Raw genomic sequence first — 17,681 nt, forward strand, 5'->3', positions numbered from 1 at the left:
TCCGAGTGCTCTGCCAGCTGACGGTGGACATTCAGACATTCAGACAGCATGCTGGGAGTGCTGGGAACATCACCAGCATGCGGCTTGGCTCCTGTGCGTGGTGGACGTGAGGACCTGAGCGGGCCAGCTTGCCTCGTCCCTGAGCCCACCCTGCTGCCTTTGGCTTGGTCTGGGTGCTGGATACCGTCTCTCTGAAGGGTCTGCCCTGCTGCCCGGTGGGCACTTTGCCTGCCCTTTGTTTGAAGTGACGGGAATTGCCAGCGGTAGAACAGTTGGGAACGAAGGAGGCTGAGGTGGAAGGGCCAGAACATGCGCACCCTGGCCACTCCTCATGCAGATGCAGACCGGTGCCCCAGGCCTGGCTGTCCTGGGCGATGCTCGGGACCACCGTTCATAGCAGAAGCAGTTGAGATGCCAGAAAAGGAAGAGGAAGAGTTTGTTTGGGAGTCAGGATGATTCAGAAGATCGTGGGTTGGTCACGTGGGGGAATACCTGTGGGTCTGGAATGTGCAGGAGGCAGGGACTGCTACCTTGCGGACTGTGGCCATTTGATGCAGTCCGGGGTCAGGTCTGTGGTCCAGGGTGGGTGGGTTGGTTGGCTTGTTAAGTTTTTGGGTTCATCTGCCAATCTCCTTGTTCTTTCTCTGCAAGAGAGACTGTTGACCTTGAGGCATCAGTGCTAGGTACTTTCTTGCAGGAGTGCATGGTGCCAGAATCATTGTATGTGGGAAACCGAATGGATGATTTCACCACTGATCACCAGTCAGGAGGGCATGTGATTGCCCTGCCTTGGCATATTGCATGCTTGGTCATGCGCGCTGGGTGGGTCTGGATGCGTGCTGGCTCTCTGGACACCTGAGCTCACCCCAGGATCAGAGTTGGGAATTCCACTGTAAGCAGGCAACATCTTGCCTCGTTCTGAGACATGAACATGCAGGTGTATGCTGTGTCCTGCAGCCTGAGACGGCACCGAACACATGAGACCCTGTGGCTTCTCCTGATCGTTGCTCATGGTGGCTGATTCTTAGCTGACTTGTCATCATGATTTCAGAATGAAATCTGTGATGAGTGGGTGGTGGCATTGGTGCCAGTATCTAACAGCACCCACTGTCCTCTTGCAGGTACGAGCTCGCCCAGCAGCTGCAGCAGCGGCATCAGCAGGCCACTTCCGTGGGCGACAGCACCGTGGATCAGCAGGGCGTGCAGGTGGAGCTTGAGAGCTCTGGGCTGCAGCACACGGCTGACGCGGTGGCTGCAGACCCCGAGGCCATGCTGGACCTGGGCCCCCCACATGTCGCGGCTGCAGAGGACACGGCCCTTGGCCAGCCGCTGGCTGAGCAGCCTCTGGGAGCGGATGAAGGTTAGTGTTCAGGAAGGCCAGAGTAGGGCGACCCTCAGTGCCATGTGGCCCCCTCACGCTCCCCACAGTGCATTCCCACCTGTCTTCTCTGATGTTTTACAAAATTGTTCATGTGTTTGAGAGGCAGAGAAAGACCCTGACACTACTTTCTGCCACCTCCCTCCTCAGGTGATGCCGAAGCCGGGAGCTGGAGCGTGAGCCTGGCTCTCCCATGTGGGTGGTACCCCCTGCCCTCTGCGGTCTGGTTTAGTGGGCAGTAGACCCAGGAGCAGGGCTGAGCGTTGAGCCCAGGGGCTCTGCTGCTGGCGTGCTGGCGTGTCACTGCCTGCGCGATGCCTGCCCTCCAAGTCACAGGATGTGTTGGGGTGTGCCAGGGGCTGCTGCACGTTCTCCAGTGCCCCACTTGCTACTTAATCAGGTTTCCACTCAATTTTATTTTTTTTAAGGGCAAGTTGTTTGCTCTTTTTTTAGGGCTTATTTATTTTCATTATACTTCAAAGGCAGCACTACAGCCATTACTTGATTCTTAACACCTGCACCAGGCGAGGCTGGGCCAGGTGAAGCCAGGAGATCAGAAGTCCACGTGGCTTTCCTACATGCGTGGGCGGGATCCAAGTACCTACACTATCGCCTGCGACCCCCAGAATGCGCACCAACACGACCTGGGTTGGAAGCAGAGTAGGCAGGGCTTGAGGCTGACCCTCCAATAGGGCAGCCAAGGGTCACTGTGTCACTTTCCTGCCATGAGGCTGATCCTTACAACCTTCCCTGAGTGGCCTGGGGGAGGTTGGCAGGTGGGAAGTGGCTTCCAGTGTGTGGTCTCCTCTCATTTGCATGCTTGTCCTCAGATGGCTTTGCAGCCCGCCAGGACCCCCTCGGAGGGCACATGGAGCGGTTTGAGGAGCAGACCCCAGCGGCACAGTCCTTTGAGCCAGCAGGGCTGTCACAAGGTCAGTGGTGGTGAGCTCTCGTAGGCAGCGCCTGCATTAAAGCTAATTCTGAACCACCTTCAACATTCCTGGAGTCACAGACCAGATACGCCATGGCAGGCAGCGCATGGTTGACGCACGTTTGACTCAGACATGCTACTTTGTGGTCCACTTGGACCTTTGGGGAAATGGCCTTCCCACCTCTGCCTGCTGTGGCTTCCAGCCAAGGACCAGGGGCCTGCGGGTAGGGTACCCAGTGCCATGTGCTGGACATGGCTCTGCCTGTGGGCAGCACAGGTGCTGGTTACCTGATCTCGGTGCTGACCCAGAAGGCCAACCTGTCCCTTAGATATTTTTCCTGCCTCTTTTCAGGTTTTGCAGTGCCAGATAGCTACAGCCAGCAGTCGCAGTTCCCCCCTGTCCAACAGCTGCAGGATTCCAGCACACTGGAGTCTCAGGCGCTCTCCACGAGTTTCCACCAGCAGAACTTGCTGCAGGTCCCTGGCTCCGATGCAGTGAGCGTGGTGAGTGCTGGCAGGAAGCACCGATCTGGCTCTGGGTAGCCTTACTACAATTGCCCAGCGTTGATTTCCTAAAGAGAATGTGCTGCTGACTCCACACATTAAGGTTCTTGCATCACCCATGAAAATAAGGATAAATTGAACCCTCTGTTTTCCTTAAGATACTTAGATTTTATGTAAGGATTTCAATGCCCGGGCCGGATGCGTTGGCCTAATGGCTAAAGTCCTCACCTTGAACGCGCCAGGATCCCATATGGGCACCAGTTCTAATCCCGACAGCTCCACTTCCCATCCAGCTCTCTGCTTGTGGCTTGTGTAAGCAGTAGAGGACAGCCCAAAGCCTTGGGTCCCTGCACCCATGTGGGAGACCCGGAAGAAGTTCCTGGTTCCTGGCTTTGGATTGAGTCAGCTCCGGCCATTGCGGCCGCTTGGGGAGTGAATCATCGGATAAAAGATCTTCCCCTCTGTCTCTCCTCCTCTCTGTGTATCTGACTTTGCAATAAAAATAAATAAATATTAAAAAAAGAAAGATTTGAATACCCTGTTGTGCTTTTGCCTTTTTGGTTAAAAGCCAGGATGAGTAATACTCAGGAGAGTATTTTGTAGTAACAAACGCAGGGTTTTAACGTTGCCCTACACACCAACCTAAACCTTTTTGTTTGTACACTATTACATATGGCAGAAGGAAAATACTATGAAGGCTGATATGTTAAATTTTAATTGCATTATTTTATTCAAAAATGTTATCTCATTGGAAATACTAGATTTTGTATTTTGGAGTGTTTTTAATGCTGATGCATACAAATGATTGACCAATCAATTGTTCTCTCTCTCCTTTCTCTCCCTCCCTCTCTGATTGATTTACTTATTTTGAAAGAGTTGCAGAGAGAGAAGGGGACAGATTTCTTTCATCCACTGGTTCACACCCCTCCCCCCCAAATGACCCCAACTCTCAGTGCTGTGCCACACTGAAGCCTGGAGCTTCATCTGGGTCTCCCAATGGGTGCAGGGGCCCAAGCACTCTGACCACCCTCTGCTGCTTTCCCAGGCCATCAGCAGGGGCTGGGTGGGAGTGGACATGATGTGTGCATGTGCAGGCCATCAGCAGGGGCTGGGTGGGAGTGGACATGATGTGTGCATGTGCAGGCCATCAGCAGGGGCTGGGTGGGAAGTGGAGCAGCCGAGACATGAACTGGTATGCGTGTGGGATGCTACATTATAAGCTGCAGCCTAACCCATGACGATGCAATAGGCTGCAGTGTGATTTCTCTCTTTAAATACACTGTTGTGGCATCGCAGCTGTCACTGTGACACTAGCAGTCCAGCTCCTGGCTGTGGCACTTGGGAAAGCAGTGGAGGGTCCCTCAAGTGTTTGGACCCCTCACCCTGTTTGGGAGACCTGGGTACAGTTTATGGCTCCAGTTTCACCACCCCCCCCCCACAGCCATTTTGGGCAGTGAGCCAATGAATAGAAGATCTCTGTCTCAAACTCTCAAAATGAAAGAATCTAAAAAAATCAAATCCCGCTGTTGGAGTGCTGTCCGAGCGGCAGGGCTGGCTTCTGCAGAGAGCAGCCGAGACTGCTGGCAGTGGTGCCCCTGGCTCATGCTGGGCGCAGCTTCGCAGACCTGGTACAGATGCTATGCCCCCAGCTCCCTCACAGTGGAGGGTGAGCGGACCCTGACCCTTGCCAGCAGCTCCCTCTGTGCCCCACTTTGACCTGTGCTTGGCCCCTGTCCTGAACGTTGCATGATCGTCCGCCCTGTGTGTGAACAGCCTGTTGTGCTGTGACTGGAAGGGGCTGACCTGGTTGTCGGGAGGATGTGGCTCTGACGGGAGAGGAGGCAGGCTCCCCAGGAGGCAGGGTTTGCATTCTCATGTCGGAAAGGGTCAAGCTGACGACAGAGCATTTTTTTTTTAGATTTATTTTTATTATTTTTTTATTGGAAAGGCGGATATACAGAGAGGAGAGACAGAGAGGAAGATCTTCATCCGATGATTCACTCCCCAAGTGAGCGCAATGGTCGATGCTATGCCGATCCGAAGCCAGGAGCCTCTTCCGGGTCTCCCACATGGGTGCAGGGTCCCAAAGCCTTGGGCTGTCCTCGGCTGCTTTCCCAGGCCACAGGCAGGGAGCTGGAAGGGAAGCAGGGTGCCGGGATTAGAACCGGTGCCCATATGGGATCCCGGGCGTGCAAGGCGAGGACCTTAACCACTGTGCCACCGCCCGGGCCCAACGACAGAGCATTTTTAATCATTTCAGTATCTCATTGCCAATGAAAGTCTGTTCCAGTACGTTCAAAACAGGTCAGTAGGCATTGGTTTTAAGTTATGACCAATGGTGTTGCTTTCAGTGACTGCGGTGGACTGCTCGGCTTTTTCCTGTGAATGTGTGTTCGTGCGCGGCCTTGACCTTGATTTCTGGATACCCGTGGCAGTCCACTTGACACTTGTGTTCCGTTGCAGACAACACGGCTGATCCAGGAGCCACCCCGGGAGGAGCTGGATCTGCGGCCGCAGCGTCCTCTGTTTCTGGAAGACAGTGAAGATCAGAGCCGGCGCTCCTACAGGTATGCTGCGGCCAGGCTCCAGCTGCCACGAGCGAGGCCCTCCCCATCCCGAGCACTGTGCAGCGTGCCTCTCCTGGCACTCTGTGAAACAGTTCCCCTCACCATCCTCATTTCATTAATGAGCTGAGCTGGCTGGGCTGTGGCAGCCACATCCTGCCTGTAGCTGCTGCACCTCGTGCTCTGTGGGGCTTCCCTGCCCCCTTGGACCCCTGTGCCTGTTGGCACAAGTAGCCAAGACGTACCGTGCACCTTCTCCATCAGTGGATGGTCTTCAGACCGTTCATGGAGGTGACAATCATGAGAAACTCTGCACGGACCACAAATTTTGGGAAAGAAAGCATGTTACATGTCCTTGAATGTGTGGCAGCCTGTGTGCCAGGACAGGTGACCCCCAACCGCCGTGGCTGTGCAGCAGCTTGGGAACTGGCTGTGGGTCTCGGCTCTGACCCACACTGTGGTGTGGGGCACAGGGAATAGAGTGAGTGTCCGTGAAAAGGCCAAGTGTATGTTTCTGAAAATTAGCGTGAATAGGATCTTCTGCGGAGATAACTTTAGCCTCAATGTAGTTTTAATATTTTCCTCATTTCCTTTAAGCACTTCTGAACTTGAGTCATTTTCCCAGAGCCATTTAGCCAGGAACTGTATTCAGTGACTTTGCAGTCACTGTTGTGGGTGTCTAGCTGCTCCCATGGGGATTCTGGAAGTGGACGAACTTGCTGGTGTTACTGACCATGCACGTTTGAGAGGCCCTGGGACTCCTGGGTGTTTACAGATTTGCAGATCCACGGTGTAGGATGCTACTGGCTGCAGAGGGTGTGTGGGTTCTGGGGGTTTCCAGTGGGCTGCAGCCTTTTCTGCAGTGCTCCTGTCACTTGGTGCACACTTCTCATTTGCTCCACGTGACGTGTGTGCTCATGCCTGAGCATTGGAGCTGAAGTTGGTGATTCCTTCATGATGTTGCTCTGGCTTTACTGGATGGTAACTTTTCAGCCTACCCACCAGCAGCTTACCTGCTGACCATCCATCAGCAGTAGTGTTTACTACGGACCTGTGATGTGCCGGGCACAGCAGAGTTCAGAATGCAGGCGAAAGAGAATAAGCACAATAAGTCACCGAACTGCATGGGGATGAAACCTTCCCTTGGCAGCGGAGAAAAGGAAGACGGGAAGAGCCGTGCCCCGGAAGGGCTGTGTGTCCACTGCTCAGCTGTGCCCCGGAAGGGCTGTGTGTCCACTGATCAGCCGTGGGCCTAGAAGGGCCGTGTGTCCGCCCATCAGCCACAGGCCTAGAAGGGCTGTGTGTCCACTGATCAGCTGTGGGCCTAGGAAAGGCTGTGTGACTGTCTATCAAGGCTGTGGGTGACCGTAAGCAGAGGTTGTAAATTCTGGCTGTATTTAGAAGTAGAACCTAGAGGATTTACAGCAGGCAAAGAAGTGAGAGAAAGACAAGGGGCAGGGGACTGTTAGGAGCTTGAGCTGTGCATCTTGATGGAGAGATGGCTGTCTGGAAGGGGAGACCCTTGGCAGACAAGGCTCCTGTCGCCAGGCTGGCAGTTGACACGGATGGTTGAAGTTAAGGGGCAGGCCAAACTGGCAGTCCACATTTGGGAGTTGTCAGAGCAGAGACCAACCTTTTGAGCTGAGGGAGTGTGTGTTCCAAAAAGCATCGCATCCTGACCACACCCCTCAGAGACGAACGAGAAAAGGAAGGGCCAGCTGCAGGGACCAAGGTGCACCCACTGGGAATGAGCAGAGCCTGCAGAGACGCATGCCAGTGGGCACCTGTATCGTCTGAAGGAGAGAGTGTGCGGCTTTCCCTGGATCCCCAGGGCTGCAACGATGTCAAAACCATGGCAACTGTAGCTGTCATCACGCTATTGAGTTTGGCCAAAGTCGAGGCTTCCTATGCCTCCTGGCTGAGCTGCTTCTGGGCATTGTCTGCCTGACCTCATCTGAGGGGTGGCGGTGGGGGCAGTTAGGGAGAAGGGTCAGGATCCCATGCACAGATGCCCTCAAGGACAAGGCCAGGGCCTGGCCTCCAGGGTTCAAGCTGTACTGGACACCGGGGCAGAATGACTGCAGACAGAGGCCAGCTGTGACCTGAGGGAGGAAGGACCCTGGCACAAGCAGTGAGTGGTCCCTCATTGTTGTTTTAAAGAGAGAGGAAGATCTTCCATTCTCTGGTTTGTTCCCCAGATGACTGAAACTGCCAGGGCTGAACCTGGCAGGACGGGAGCCAGGAGCCTTATCCAGGTCTCCTTGATAGTGCAGGGCATAGCCACTTGGGCCATCCTCTGCTGCTTTCCCAGGCCACTAGCAGCAAGCTGCATTGGAAAGCTGCCAGGGCTTGAATCTGTGCCTGTGTAAGATGCTGACTTCGCAGGTGGGGCTGTGCGTGCTGTACCACACTGCTGGCCCCGGAAGGTTCCGTCTTGTGTGCATGGAGCTGGGGCTTTAAGGGGAGGGTGGAAGATGGGGCTGGAGCCAGCTGGGGAAGGTCCTGTTTGTCAGAGCTGCGCTCCCAGGATGGCCAGCCAGTGCCACCTTTTGGGGGTAGTTGGCTTGGTTAGTGTACATTACTGTTCCACAGACATCACTGTTTCACCATCAGCCTTCTTGGTGGATCCCAGCTGGCTCTGTGGCAGTCACTGTGCAGCTGATTGCTTTCCGCATGACGTGGAGACCACGAGCTGCCCGCCTCCACTGCGGGCTAATCCCTCCGTCGGTGCATGGGGCCTCTTGCTTGCTTGCTTTCTGCTTTTGGTCGGTGGCCTCGGCAGACTCCATTGCACAGCAGTGAGGCCTCAGCACACCTTGACACGTGCAACCTGTGGTCTAGTGCCAGTCTTCATCTGCCGCCTCCTGTAGGCTAACACTGAGGCGTGGGCAAACAGCACGCGCCGGTGGAATACGCTTTTGATACATAAATGGGAATTGTGAAGTCTATAATTATTTTAACCCTTGGTAGCAATTGAGAGTGCAATAATGTGCAGCTTTTTTGGTACATTATTTGCAATAGCCCCAGCGTGGTCTGTTCGGTGCAGCCTTTACCGAACGACTGCATCTGAGTGTGGGACGGGAGGCTTCTAGGTCGAGGCTCGCTGTGAAGGAAGTAGTGCAGGATGTATGCCCCTCCTGTTTGTTGGCATGTCCGTGTGCGGGAGACGAGATAGGGTTCAGCCTGCAGATGCTCTACAGATTACGGTTACTGACTCTGCGTCCTGGTTGTTGTGTTTAAACCTCTCATCGCTTGCTGGCTTTGGGTGTCGAATGGCTATTAGGGAAGATTGTTGGATATTGTTTGTGGCCATGTTCTGGTGAGTGTGAACAGAGCGCTGTGTTGGTTTCCAGGTGTGACTACTGCAACAAAGGCTTCAAGAAGTCCAGCCACTTGAAGCAGCACGTGCGGTCACACACCGGGGAGAAGCCCTACAAGTGCAAGCTCTGTGGACGTGGCTTCGTCTCCTCTGGAGTCCTCAAGTCCCACGAGAAGACACACACAGGTGATTGTCTACCTCTAGTGCTCTTTTCCATTTTTACAAAGATTTCTTTGTGTATGCTTTGGAATGGCGAAGAAAGGGAGGAAGGAGAAAGTGTTTCCCTCTGCACGTTGACTCAAGTCTCAGCAGCCGTGCTGAGCTAGGTGCTCCTGGGCCTCTGCTGTGTGGGAGGCCTTGGGCTGTCTTGCACTGTTTCCCAGACACAGTGACAGGAACCTGGGTTCATTCTGATGCTGATGGGGTGATGGGTGTTCCTGTGGTGTCATTGTATGCCAGTGGGATCACCCACTTTGCGTGGACACATGTTCAGAGTTTGACAGCCTCACTCCTGTCTCATTTTACAACGTTCTTGTCACCCCACTAGCTGTCACTACCTCCTCCCACATCTGAATCTCTTGCATGCTCAACCCCAGGGAGTCCTTGGTCTACACTAACCCCACCAACCCCAGGGAGTCCTTGGTCTACACTAACCCCACCAACCCCAGGAAGTCCTTGGTCTACACTAACCCCACCAACCCCAGGAAGTCCTTGGTCTACACTAACTCCTCCAACCCCGGGGAGTCCTTGGTCTACACTAACTCCTCCAACCCCGGGGAGTCCTTGGTCTACTCCATGGATTTGCCTCTTGTGCACATTCCCAGTAGACTCAAGCAGCAGGTGGTCTTGCCAGTCTCTCCCAGCACGCGGTGTGTGCTGGGCCACACGTGCACATTGTGGCGTGTGTGCATGCTTGCCTCCTGACTGCCACACTCCGCCTCACCGCACGTCCTCCTGTCACCTGATGGGCGTTTGGGTCATTTCCATTTATTGACTGTTACGAGTAATCCTACTTGAACGTTCGCATGTGAGGCTTTGTGACGAGTTTGTCTTCATTTCCCTACTTAGGGATGAAATTACTAGGCTATGTGATGGCAGTGTCTTTAGCGTCTCCTGCATCCCACAGCAGACACTACAGTTCTGCTCTCTGCACTCCCTTGCCAGGGCTTGTCTGAGCCATCTTTCTCATCATGCTCTGTTCTGGGGAGGGAAGCATCTCACTGGAGCTCTGACTTGGAGCCCTCTGATGGCTAGCGACATTGAGCATCTTTTCAAGTGCTTCTTCGGAAATATGTTTCAACTCTGTTCATTTGTTATCACTGACTTGTAAGAGTTCTTCTATAAAATATATTTTGACTGCTCCACCTTTATCAGCTATGTGGCTTGTGATTACAAATATCGTTAGAGCTACTCCCTCCACTTAATCAACCGTTGTATCTATTTGGCGTGTGGATGACATGTTTAGTGTCAGCGTGCATTCTGGTAGGGCTTCAGTGAAGTTACCCTGCTCAGAACATTCACTCAGACAGAGGGGGCAGGCCCACGAGCTGGACTCCACGTGGATGGAGAGGCTCGCCGAGAGCCCACGAGGGGGCAGACAAGCTGTCCTGAGCGGTGGGGTCCCTGAGATGGATTTGAAAAGCCCTTTCTCAAGGGGTGAAAGGTCCTGAGACACGTTGTGGGTGAGGGTGGAGAGGCCGCCTGAGCCCTGGCTGGTATGAGGGCACACTCTGGGGGGCCGCCATTCTCTCCTGCTCTGTTCTCATGACCTGTAAGCTGGCCAAACCCCTTTGCACAGAGCCCCTCTGCTGCCACAGCTGGAGACTGTCTCAGGCTGCCTCCTGCCAACCGTGTCTCTGCTGTTGTGCCGCCGCAGGGGTCAAGGCCTTCAGCTGCAGCGTCTGCAACACCTCCTTCACCACCAATGGCAGCCTCACGCGGCACATGGCGACACACGTGAGCATGAAGGCCTACAAGTGCCCCTTCTGCGAGGAGGGCTTCCGGACCACTGTTCACTGCAGGAAACACATGAAGAGGCACCAGGCAGTGGCCCCTGCTGCTCCCACAGCTGGCGAGACGGAAGGAGGAGGTACTGCCTGCACAGTCTCGCTGGTTAACTGGATGCTGGCTTAGGAGTACACTTGTGCCCAGGTCATCCGTGGCTGTTTCAGTCTGCCTGGGGAGGGCTTGGCATTAGTAGCACCTTACATCTTAGACTGTCTTGTTTTCTGATTATGAGAGCATGCTTGTTCCTTGCGCATGGCCCAGAGGCGCAGTGAGGGAGTCATCTGGCAGTGCTATGGGCCCTGCCCTCATATCCAGCTCGCCTGCCTCCATCCCTCCACATGGACCCGGGCGAGGCAGGGCTCAAAGGGTTGGCTTGGGTTTTTAAAGGAAGGCGATGATTTGCCGTCTTTTCTCTTCAGCCCTGATCCTCGCTGGGCGGGGGACCACCTGCAACCCTGTCCATAGTGCTGTGCCATGTCCTGGGGATGGATGTGCCGCTGGCATCTGCTCTCTCCCCAACATAGGGACAGCTGGCGTTGGTAGAGCGCCTCCTGCCATGCTGTGCCAGCAGCAATGCATGCACGGCCCTCCCTCACAGTTGGCATAGACCACTGGACAGCTGACAGAATTCCTCTCGTGTTGTGTGGGAACCAGCTAAACCTTGGGAAATTTGCCCGAGTCCACATGCCCGCAGTGTATACCAGATGATGTTGGTGTCAGGAATGTGTGTGCATGCCTGCGCACGTGCACACACACACACTGTGTGATAAAGCATTGCCTTTGAGTGCTGTGAATGGTGCTGGTCTCAGTGTACCGCCTCCTGATGCCTGGTGCCTGGTGCCTGGTGCTTGTGGAGTGAGACCTGTGAGTTCCTGAGGATGCCATGTGGAGGGGAGCTCTCAGCCCGCAGCCCTGCCGTGGCTCCTGCCCTCCGCCCCTCCAATGCTCAGCCTGCAGCTCTGTGTTCATTTGGACTCGGGTCCAGTGAGACTGTGCGCAGTACCCAGACTCATCTCAGAACAGAGTGGTCTAAGTTGCTCTTGTGTTTGGAGGCGTGTGTCTTTATAAGATGTGCCTGTGTCCCCAGCTTCAGGAGATATTGCTGTGAGCCCCGACTTTGCAGGAGGCAGCACCCTGAAAGCCTTCACTTCCACTTTGAAAATGCATCCTGAGATCCTTCCCCTCAGACGAATCAAAACGTGCCATAAGCTCGGGTGTCACACCTGGAGCCCGTGCCAGCCCAGACAGGAACATGCACCATCCCCATGTTAATCATGTGTCCCCATGGTCCAGGAAGCTGCTGGTGCTGTGGAATCCATGTCCCAAGCATTGCTCCAGGGCTGTCGTGGGCCTCCGCCACAGCTGTGTGTGCCTATGTGGAAGTCACTGCTTGGTGGTTGGTTGTGTTTTGCCCCAGCTCCTGTTGACTGCACCGTGAAGTGCCTTGGCCTCCTCTCTGCCAGCCCTGCCCTCATCTGCCGAGCTCACTTCCTGTCCTGTCTGGCTGTGTTTTTGGGCACCGTCTCCATGAGTCTTGCCAGTTACTAGAGACCACTGTAAATGCCCATAGGCTCTCCCAGGGTTTCCAGCTGGGAGCTGCAGCTTTCTGGCCAGTGATGACTGGGTCACTGGGCTGTCTAATTTACTAATTAGGTTTTAGCCATTGTTTGTTTTGCTATTTCATCTTGCATTTTCTTTTTTTTTTTTAAGGTTTAGTTTCTTTTTTATTTGAAAGGCAAAGTTACAGAAAGAATGGGAGACATTTTCCATCTGTTGGTTTGCTCCCCAAATGGCTGCAGTGGCTGGAGCTGGGCCAGTCCAAAATCAGGAGCTTCTTTTGGGTCCCCCATGTGGCTGCAGGGGTCCAAGGACTTGGGCTATCCTCCACTGCTTTCACTGCCATTAGCAGGAAACTGGATTAGCAGTGGAGCAGCCAGGACATGAAGGAGCGCCTGTATGTGGTCTGGCACTGCAGATGGGAGTCTAGCTTACTACACCCATGCATTTTACTTTTCAAAGTCTTTCATGCATTAATGGCATCCCCAGTCCCAATCAGATTTTATTTCCTTCTCTATTACATATATTTTCTTAATTTTAATTTTTTTTTTCATTTTATTGGAAAGGCAGAGAGACAGAGGTCATATCCGCTGCCTCGTTCTCTAGGTGCCAGTGGCAGCTTGGACCGTTGAAGTCAGGACCTGGAATTGAGGCTAGCTGTCATGTGGGTGGCACTGCTGCAGGGTCAGCAGGAGGCTGCACTCTGGATGGAGCTGGGGCTGCACCCTGGCCCCAAAGCACGGGATGCCCGCCACCACGTGTCCACGCGGAGTCCTGACCGTTGGACAGGAGCCTCAGCCTGTTTTAGGCTAGTAGCAGTTTATTCTTCCTAGAACCAATGGAAATGAACCCTTACGCCCCACTGAGAAAGCACGTGTGCACGCAGACATGCACACACACACGCACACAGACACACACACAGACATGCACACAGACACACACAGACACACATGCACACAGACATACACACATGCATGCAGACATGCACACACAGACACACATGCACTGCACACAGACATGCACACATGCACACAGACACACACGCACAGACACACATGCACACACAGGCATACACACATGCATGCAGACACACATGCACGCAGACACACAAGCACGTGCACACACATGCACACAAGCACACACTCATGCACACACACATGCACGCACACACACATATTGCTTTCACAGACTTTTCATTGGAGGCTCTTTGTTTAGAGATCAATTTGGTCTCACATTTTTTTGGCTTCTGGCTTTCTTTTCCTGGTGATAATTGATTCTATGTCCTCATTAGTAAATGAATGCTGGGAGCCTGTGTGAACCTGGGCCGTTCCTAACAACACAGTGCGTCTGTGTCCAGGCTGCGGGTAGAGCTTTCTCCACGATTCCCCCTGATACAGTCACCCCCACCGCCATGCAGCTCCTGGTGCTGCCTGTCACCCCCCTGCCCAGGTACCTCCTGGTGCTGCCCGTCACCCCCACCGCCATGCAGCTCCTGGTGCTGCCCATCGCCCCATCCTCACAGCTCCTGGTGCTGGCCGACTTCTGTTCATGGCCCGTTTGGTTTCTCAGGAAAGAGGTGATGGGGCAGGAGGCAGCTCTTCGCTCTGGGATGGGGCACCTGGATGAGGCTGAATCCACCTTACGTCCTTATAGTGTCGAGTGAGTTCCGGTGCTGTGTTTGGTTTAGGCGTGGGCATGGAGGAGGAGGACAGTTCAGACAGAAACGTGCCAAGAAAGCCCCGCCCTGAGGTCATCACGTTCACTGAGGAGGAGACGGCGCAGCTGGCCAGGATCCAGCCCCAGGAGAGCGCCACGGTGTCTGAGAAGGTGCTGGTGCAGTCGGCTGCCGAGAAGGACCGTATCAGCGAGCTGAGGGACGAGCAGGCGGAGCTGGAGGCCGAGCCCAAGCATGCCAACTGCTGCACCTACTGCCCCAAGAGCTTCAAGAAGCCCAGCGACCTGGTGAGGTGAGGCCTGGGCGTCCTGTGCTGGTGGTTGCGGCTCCCACGCCGTCTTTGTGGAGGCTTGCCCAGTGGCTGCTGCCAAGGAGCTCCTGCCCAGCATCCAGCAGGAAGTCTGGGTGCTGGGTCGATTGCTGGGCCCGTTTCCTGTAATTTGGGATTGTAGTGAATGAGGATTTAGAGTTCACTTATTTTTTGTTTCTTTGAAAGGCAAATTGACAGGGTGACTGAAACAGATAGCAAGATCTTCCATCAGCAGGTTCACTTGCCAAACACTGCAACGGGTGGGGCTAGACCAGGGCGAGGCCGGGCGCTCCAGGTCTTTGGAGCTCGAGCCCCAGGCACTGGAGGTGTCACCTGCTCCTCCCAGGTTATGCATCAGCAGGAAGCTGGGCTGGAAGCAGCCATGGAGCTCAGTGCCTGGCCCCTAATACAGAATGATCGTTGACTTAGCCTGCTGCCCCTCAACGTGCAGCCCGAAGCTGACTTCCACATCATGGGAAACTGTGCAGAAGAGCAGTGGGCACCTCCTGCTCCCAGAAACTGCCGGCCGGGGCTCAAGGGAGATGGCAGGAGGCCGCTAGCCATGCAGCAGCGGTGGGCACCTGAGGTCAGAGTCCACTGGAAAGCAGCCAGGTGCCGGCCCTGCAGGGGCCCCAGGACAGAAGGGGTGGGAGGCATGCGCAGACTGGAGAGGCGAGAAAGCCGAGTGCACGTGTTCTGAGTGCTAGGACCGTTTCTGTAGGCATCAGGGATGCTCCGCTTCAGCTCTAGGCGACAGAGCAGATGAGTCATGATGGGGACAGCGCAGTGGCTGCTGCAAGGCATCACATAGCATGCCTTCATGGTGCTCCTGTCCCAGGACGGTGGGCCCAGCCAGGGAACATGGCAGCTGATAGCTGGCTTCATGCTTCTACATGCAGGGCGTGCGTTCAGAGACCCAGCAAGGGCGAGAGGTTAGAGAGGTGGATGGTGGGGTCTGAGAGCCATATGCATCTGCGTGTGCGCCTCTGGGCTTGAGTAATGGCTGCTGCCATGTGGTCCCATGCTGGGGACTGCAACCCTAGGAGAAGAGGAAGGAGTGCTCGGGCTGGGACTGCGCTTGCTGTCTTGTGACTGGGAGTTGTGTGGAGCCAGGATGGCTACAGAGTGAGGTGATGGAGAGTGGGTTTCATGTGGAGTTAGGTGGGGCCACAGAGAAGAGTTCTGCCAGTTCGGAAATGCTGGGGCAGCACGTGTGTTAGACACCTGCTAGGCTGAGACCTGTGGGTGGGCCGCGGGACAAGCAGGCAGTCAGGCTGGGACAGCAAGCACCCTGGTGTCTGCAGACACAGGGACGCGGGACAGGGGCACGTCTGCCCGGGCTCCCCGGGAGCTGGGCACAGCCTCTCCTGGATCTGGACAAGGGCAGCATCAGGAATCCTTTATCTGTGTTATGGTCGGACAGCCTGAAGCAAGCAGGGTTCTGCTCCCACAAGGGGCAGCCACTCAGATTCTCGTGGCTGTTCCTCAGGAGTGTTGACGCAGGTGTTGGCGTTGGCTTTGCAGCCAGCTCTGCCTCTCTGTTCCTGACTCCTGCCTCATCCACCTGCTCCTGCAAGCCTGTTCGAGTCCCTGTGGTGGCAGTAGCACGTGGATGTTGTGCCCTGTCAGTCCCCCCATGGGTGATGAGCTCTGGGTGCGCCCCTGCTCCGAGTGCTGCGGTCGGGTCACGGGCGGACGAGGCGGAAGCACCTCGGCCCCAGCCACTGCCTGTTCGGTCTGCTTCTCCCGTGACCTGGGCCTCGGCCTTGTTTCTGTGTTTCTGCCAGGTGCCTCCTTGCTGATTTGTGGGTACTTTTTGGTTTTTATGGAAATGACCCCTTTTTTTGGTATTTTGTTTTTTGCCTTTAACATATTTTTAACATATTTTGTTTTAACATATTTTTAGTTTATTAGTTTTCTTTGGAGTTTGCTTTGTTTTTGTATAGAGTGAGGTTCAATTTTTTTATATTTACTTTTTTGAAAGAGTATATATACAGAGAGAGATCTTCCATCTGCTGGCTCATCCTTGAATGGTCACGATGGCAGGACTGGCCAGGCCCACAGCAGGCTGGCTTTCCCACTGGACTCCGAAGCCAGGGCATGGGGCCATCTAGCATTCCTTGCCCAGGCACATCAGCAGAGAGCTGGGTCACACAAGTGGAGCAGCTGGGACTGAAGGGATGCCTCTCGTGCTGCACTGTAGCTCCAGCTGCTGGAAGTTGTTTCTTAATGTGTCTATAAGTAAACACTGACTTAGCCATGTCTTTTGGCTAGGCACGTTCGGATCCATACAGGAGAAAAGCCATATAAATGTGATGAGTGTGGGAAGAGTTTCACTGTAAAGTCTACGCTTGATTGCCACGTGAAGACTCACACAGGTAGGAAGCAAAGCCCTGCACCCGGGCAGATACTCGGCGACGTTCGTGTCATGGATTTAGGCATCCCTGTGTGTGGCAGCTGTGGTTCTATGGTAGGAATCAGCAAATGGATGTGAAGATGACTTCCTGGCAGGGAAGGTGGGCGTGGTGACAGAGGCAAACTCCTGTCTGTCTAGTTCGGCTATGACTTGCTTTGGGAGCCTGCCTGCCTGCAGAGCCCTGAGCCTCGTTGGGGAAGATTCCATTTGCCGAGGCTGCGAGACACCTGCAGCTTCAGCACAGCTGGCGGCAGCTGCCGGCCCTGGCTTTGTGGGGGGGAAACATCCTGTACAAGGAAGAGGTGATGTCTGACCGGCTGCCGTTGCCATCCTTTGGCCTGACACGAGCTAATCAGTGAAGCTTGGCATCTCCATTGTGCACAGCGCATTGCCGTGGCTCCAAGCCGGCTGCCACCTCTGCCCAAGTGTGGCTGCCACGCTGACTCCCCAGCCTAATGACCCCGGATAGGACCCTTGGTGTGTGCTGGCAGGCCCTCTCTTGGGGGTTAGGTGCCATTGAGTGGCCTCAGAAGCTCCCTCTGATTGCTGGGCTCATTCCCTGTGGGTCACGCAGTAATGGTCACCAGGGACTTGTGCACATGTGTGAGCCCTGTGGGTCACGCAGTAACGGTCACCAGGGACTTGTAGATAAGTGTGAGCCCTGTGGGTCACGCAGTAATGGTCATCAGGAGCTTGTGCACAAATGTGAGCCCTGTGGTCTCTCCCAGTGGGTAGATGCTTGCCACTGCATAGCTGGCTGTGCCAGTTTGTTGACCTGGCTGTTCTGTGTTCAGCTTTCCTCCCATTGCCTTTGCTTCTTGGGGCGAGTCTTTGTGTGTGACGCTGGGAACCAGCCTGTGATGGAAGACAGTGAGCTGTTCTTTGCACCCAGTGGGGTGCTCCTTATGGGGCCCCTGAGACCTGTGGTGCTCTGCACACCAGCTTCCTTGATTTGGGCTGTGGTTGCGGGTGGGGAGCAGGGAGAAAAGGCCTCAGTGCAAACACCTTTCCCTACCTTCT

General features: G+C 54.7%; 1 protein-coding gene across 3 annotated transcripts in view; it reads left to right on the top strand.

Moving 5' to 3' along the window:
* Positions 1-17,681, top strand: part of ZNF236 (zinc finger protein 236) — a 78,255-nt gene that overhangs the window by 41,953 nt on the left and 18,621 nt on the right. For 2 of the 3 annotated variants that reach the window (XM_040985140.1, XM_040985141.1), the window contains 9 exons: positions 1,122-1,360; positions 2,209-2,310; positions 2,662-2,813; positions 5,277-5,380; positions 8,731-8,882; positions 10,573-10,790; positions 11,398-11,412; positions 13,965-14,227; positions 16,520-16,623. In XM_040985140.1, coding sequence (XP_040841074.1) covers positions 1,122-1,360; positions 2,209-2,310; positions 2,662-2,813; positions 5,277-5,380; positions 8,731-8,882; positions 10,573-10,790; positions 11,398-11,412; positions 13,965-14,227; positions 16,520-16,623 — 1,349 coding nt within the window. Of the gene's footprint in view, positions 1-1,121; positions 1,361-2,208; positions 2,311-2,661; positions 2,814-5,276; positions 5,381-8,730; positions 8,883-10,572; positions 10,791-11,397; positions 11,413-13,947; positions 14,228-16,519; positions 16,624-17,681 lie in introns of all 3 variants that reach the window. The other variant, XM_040985139.1, reaches the window with a different exon arrangement.

Source organism: Ochotona curzoniae, unplaced genomic scaffold, assembly GCF_017591425.1.
Source record: "Ochotona curzoniae isolate NIBS_2020 unplaced genomic scaffold, NIBS_Ocur_1.0 contig_43, whole genome shotgun sequence".
Taxonomy (NCBI): Eukaryota; Metazoa; Chordata; class Mammalia; order Lagomorpha; family Ochotonidae; genus Ochotona; species Ochotona curzoniae.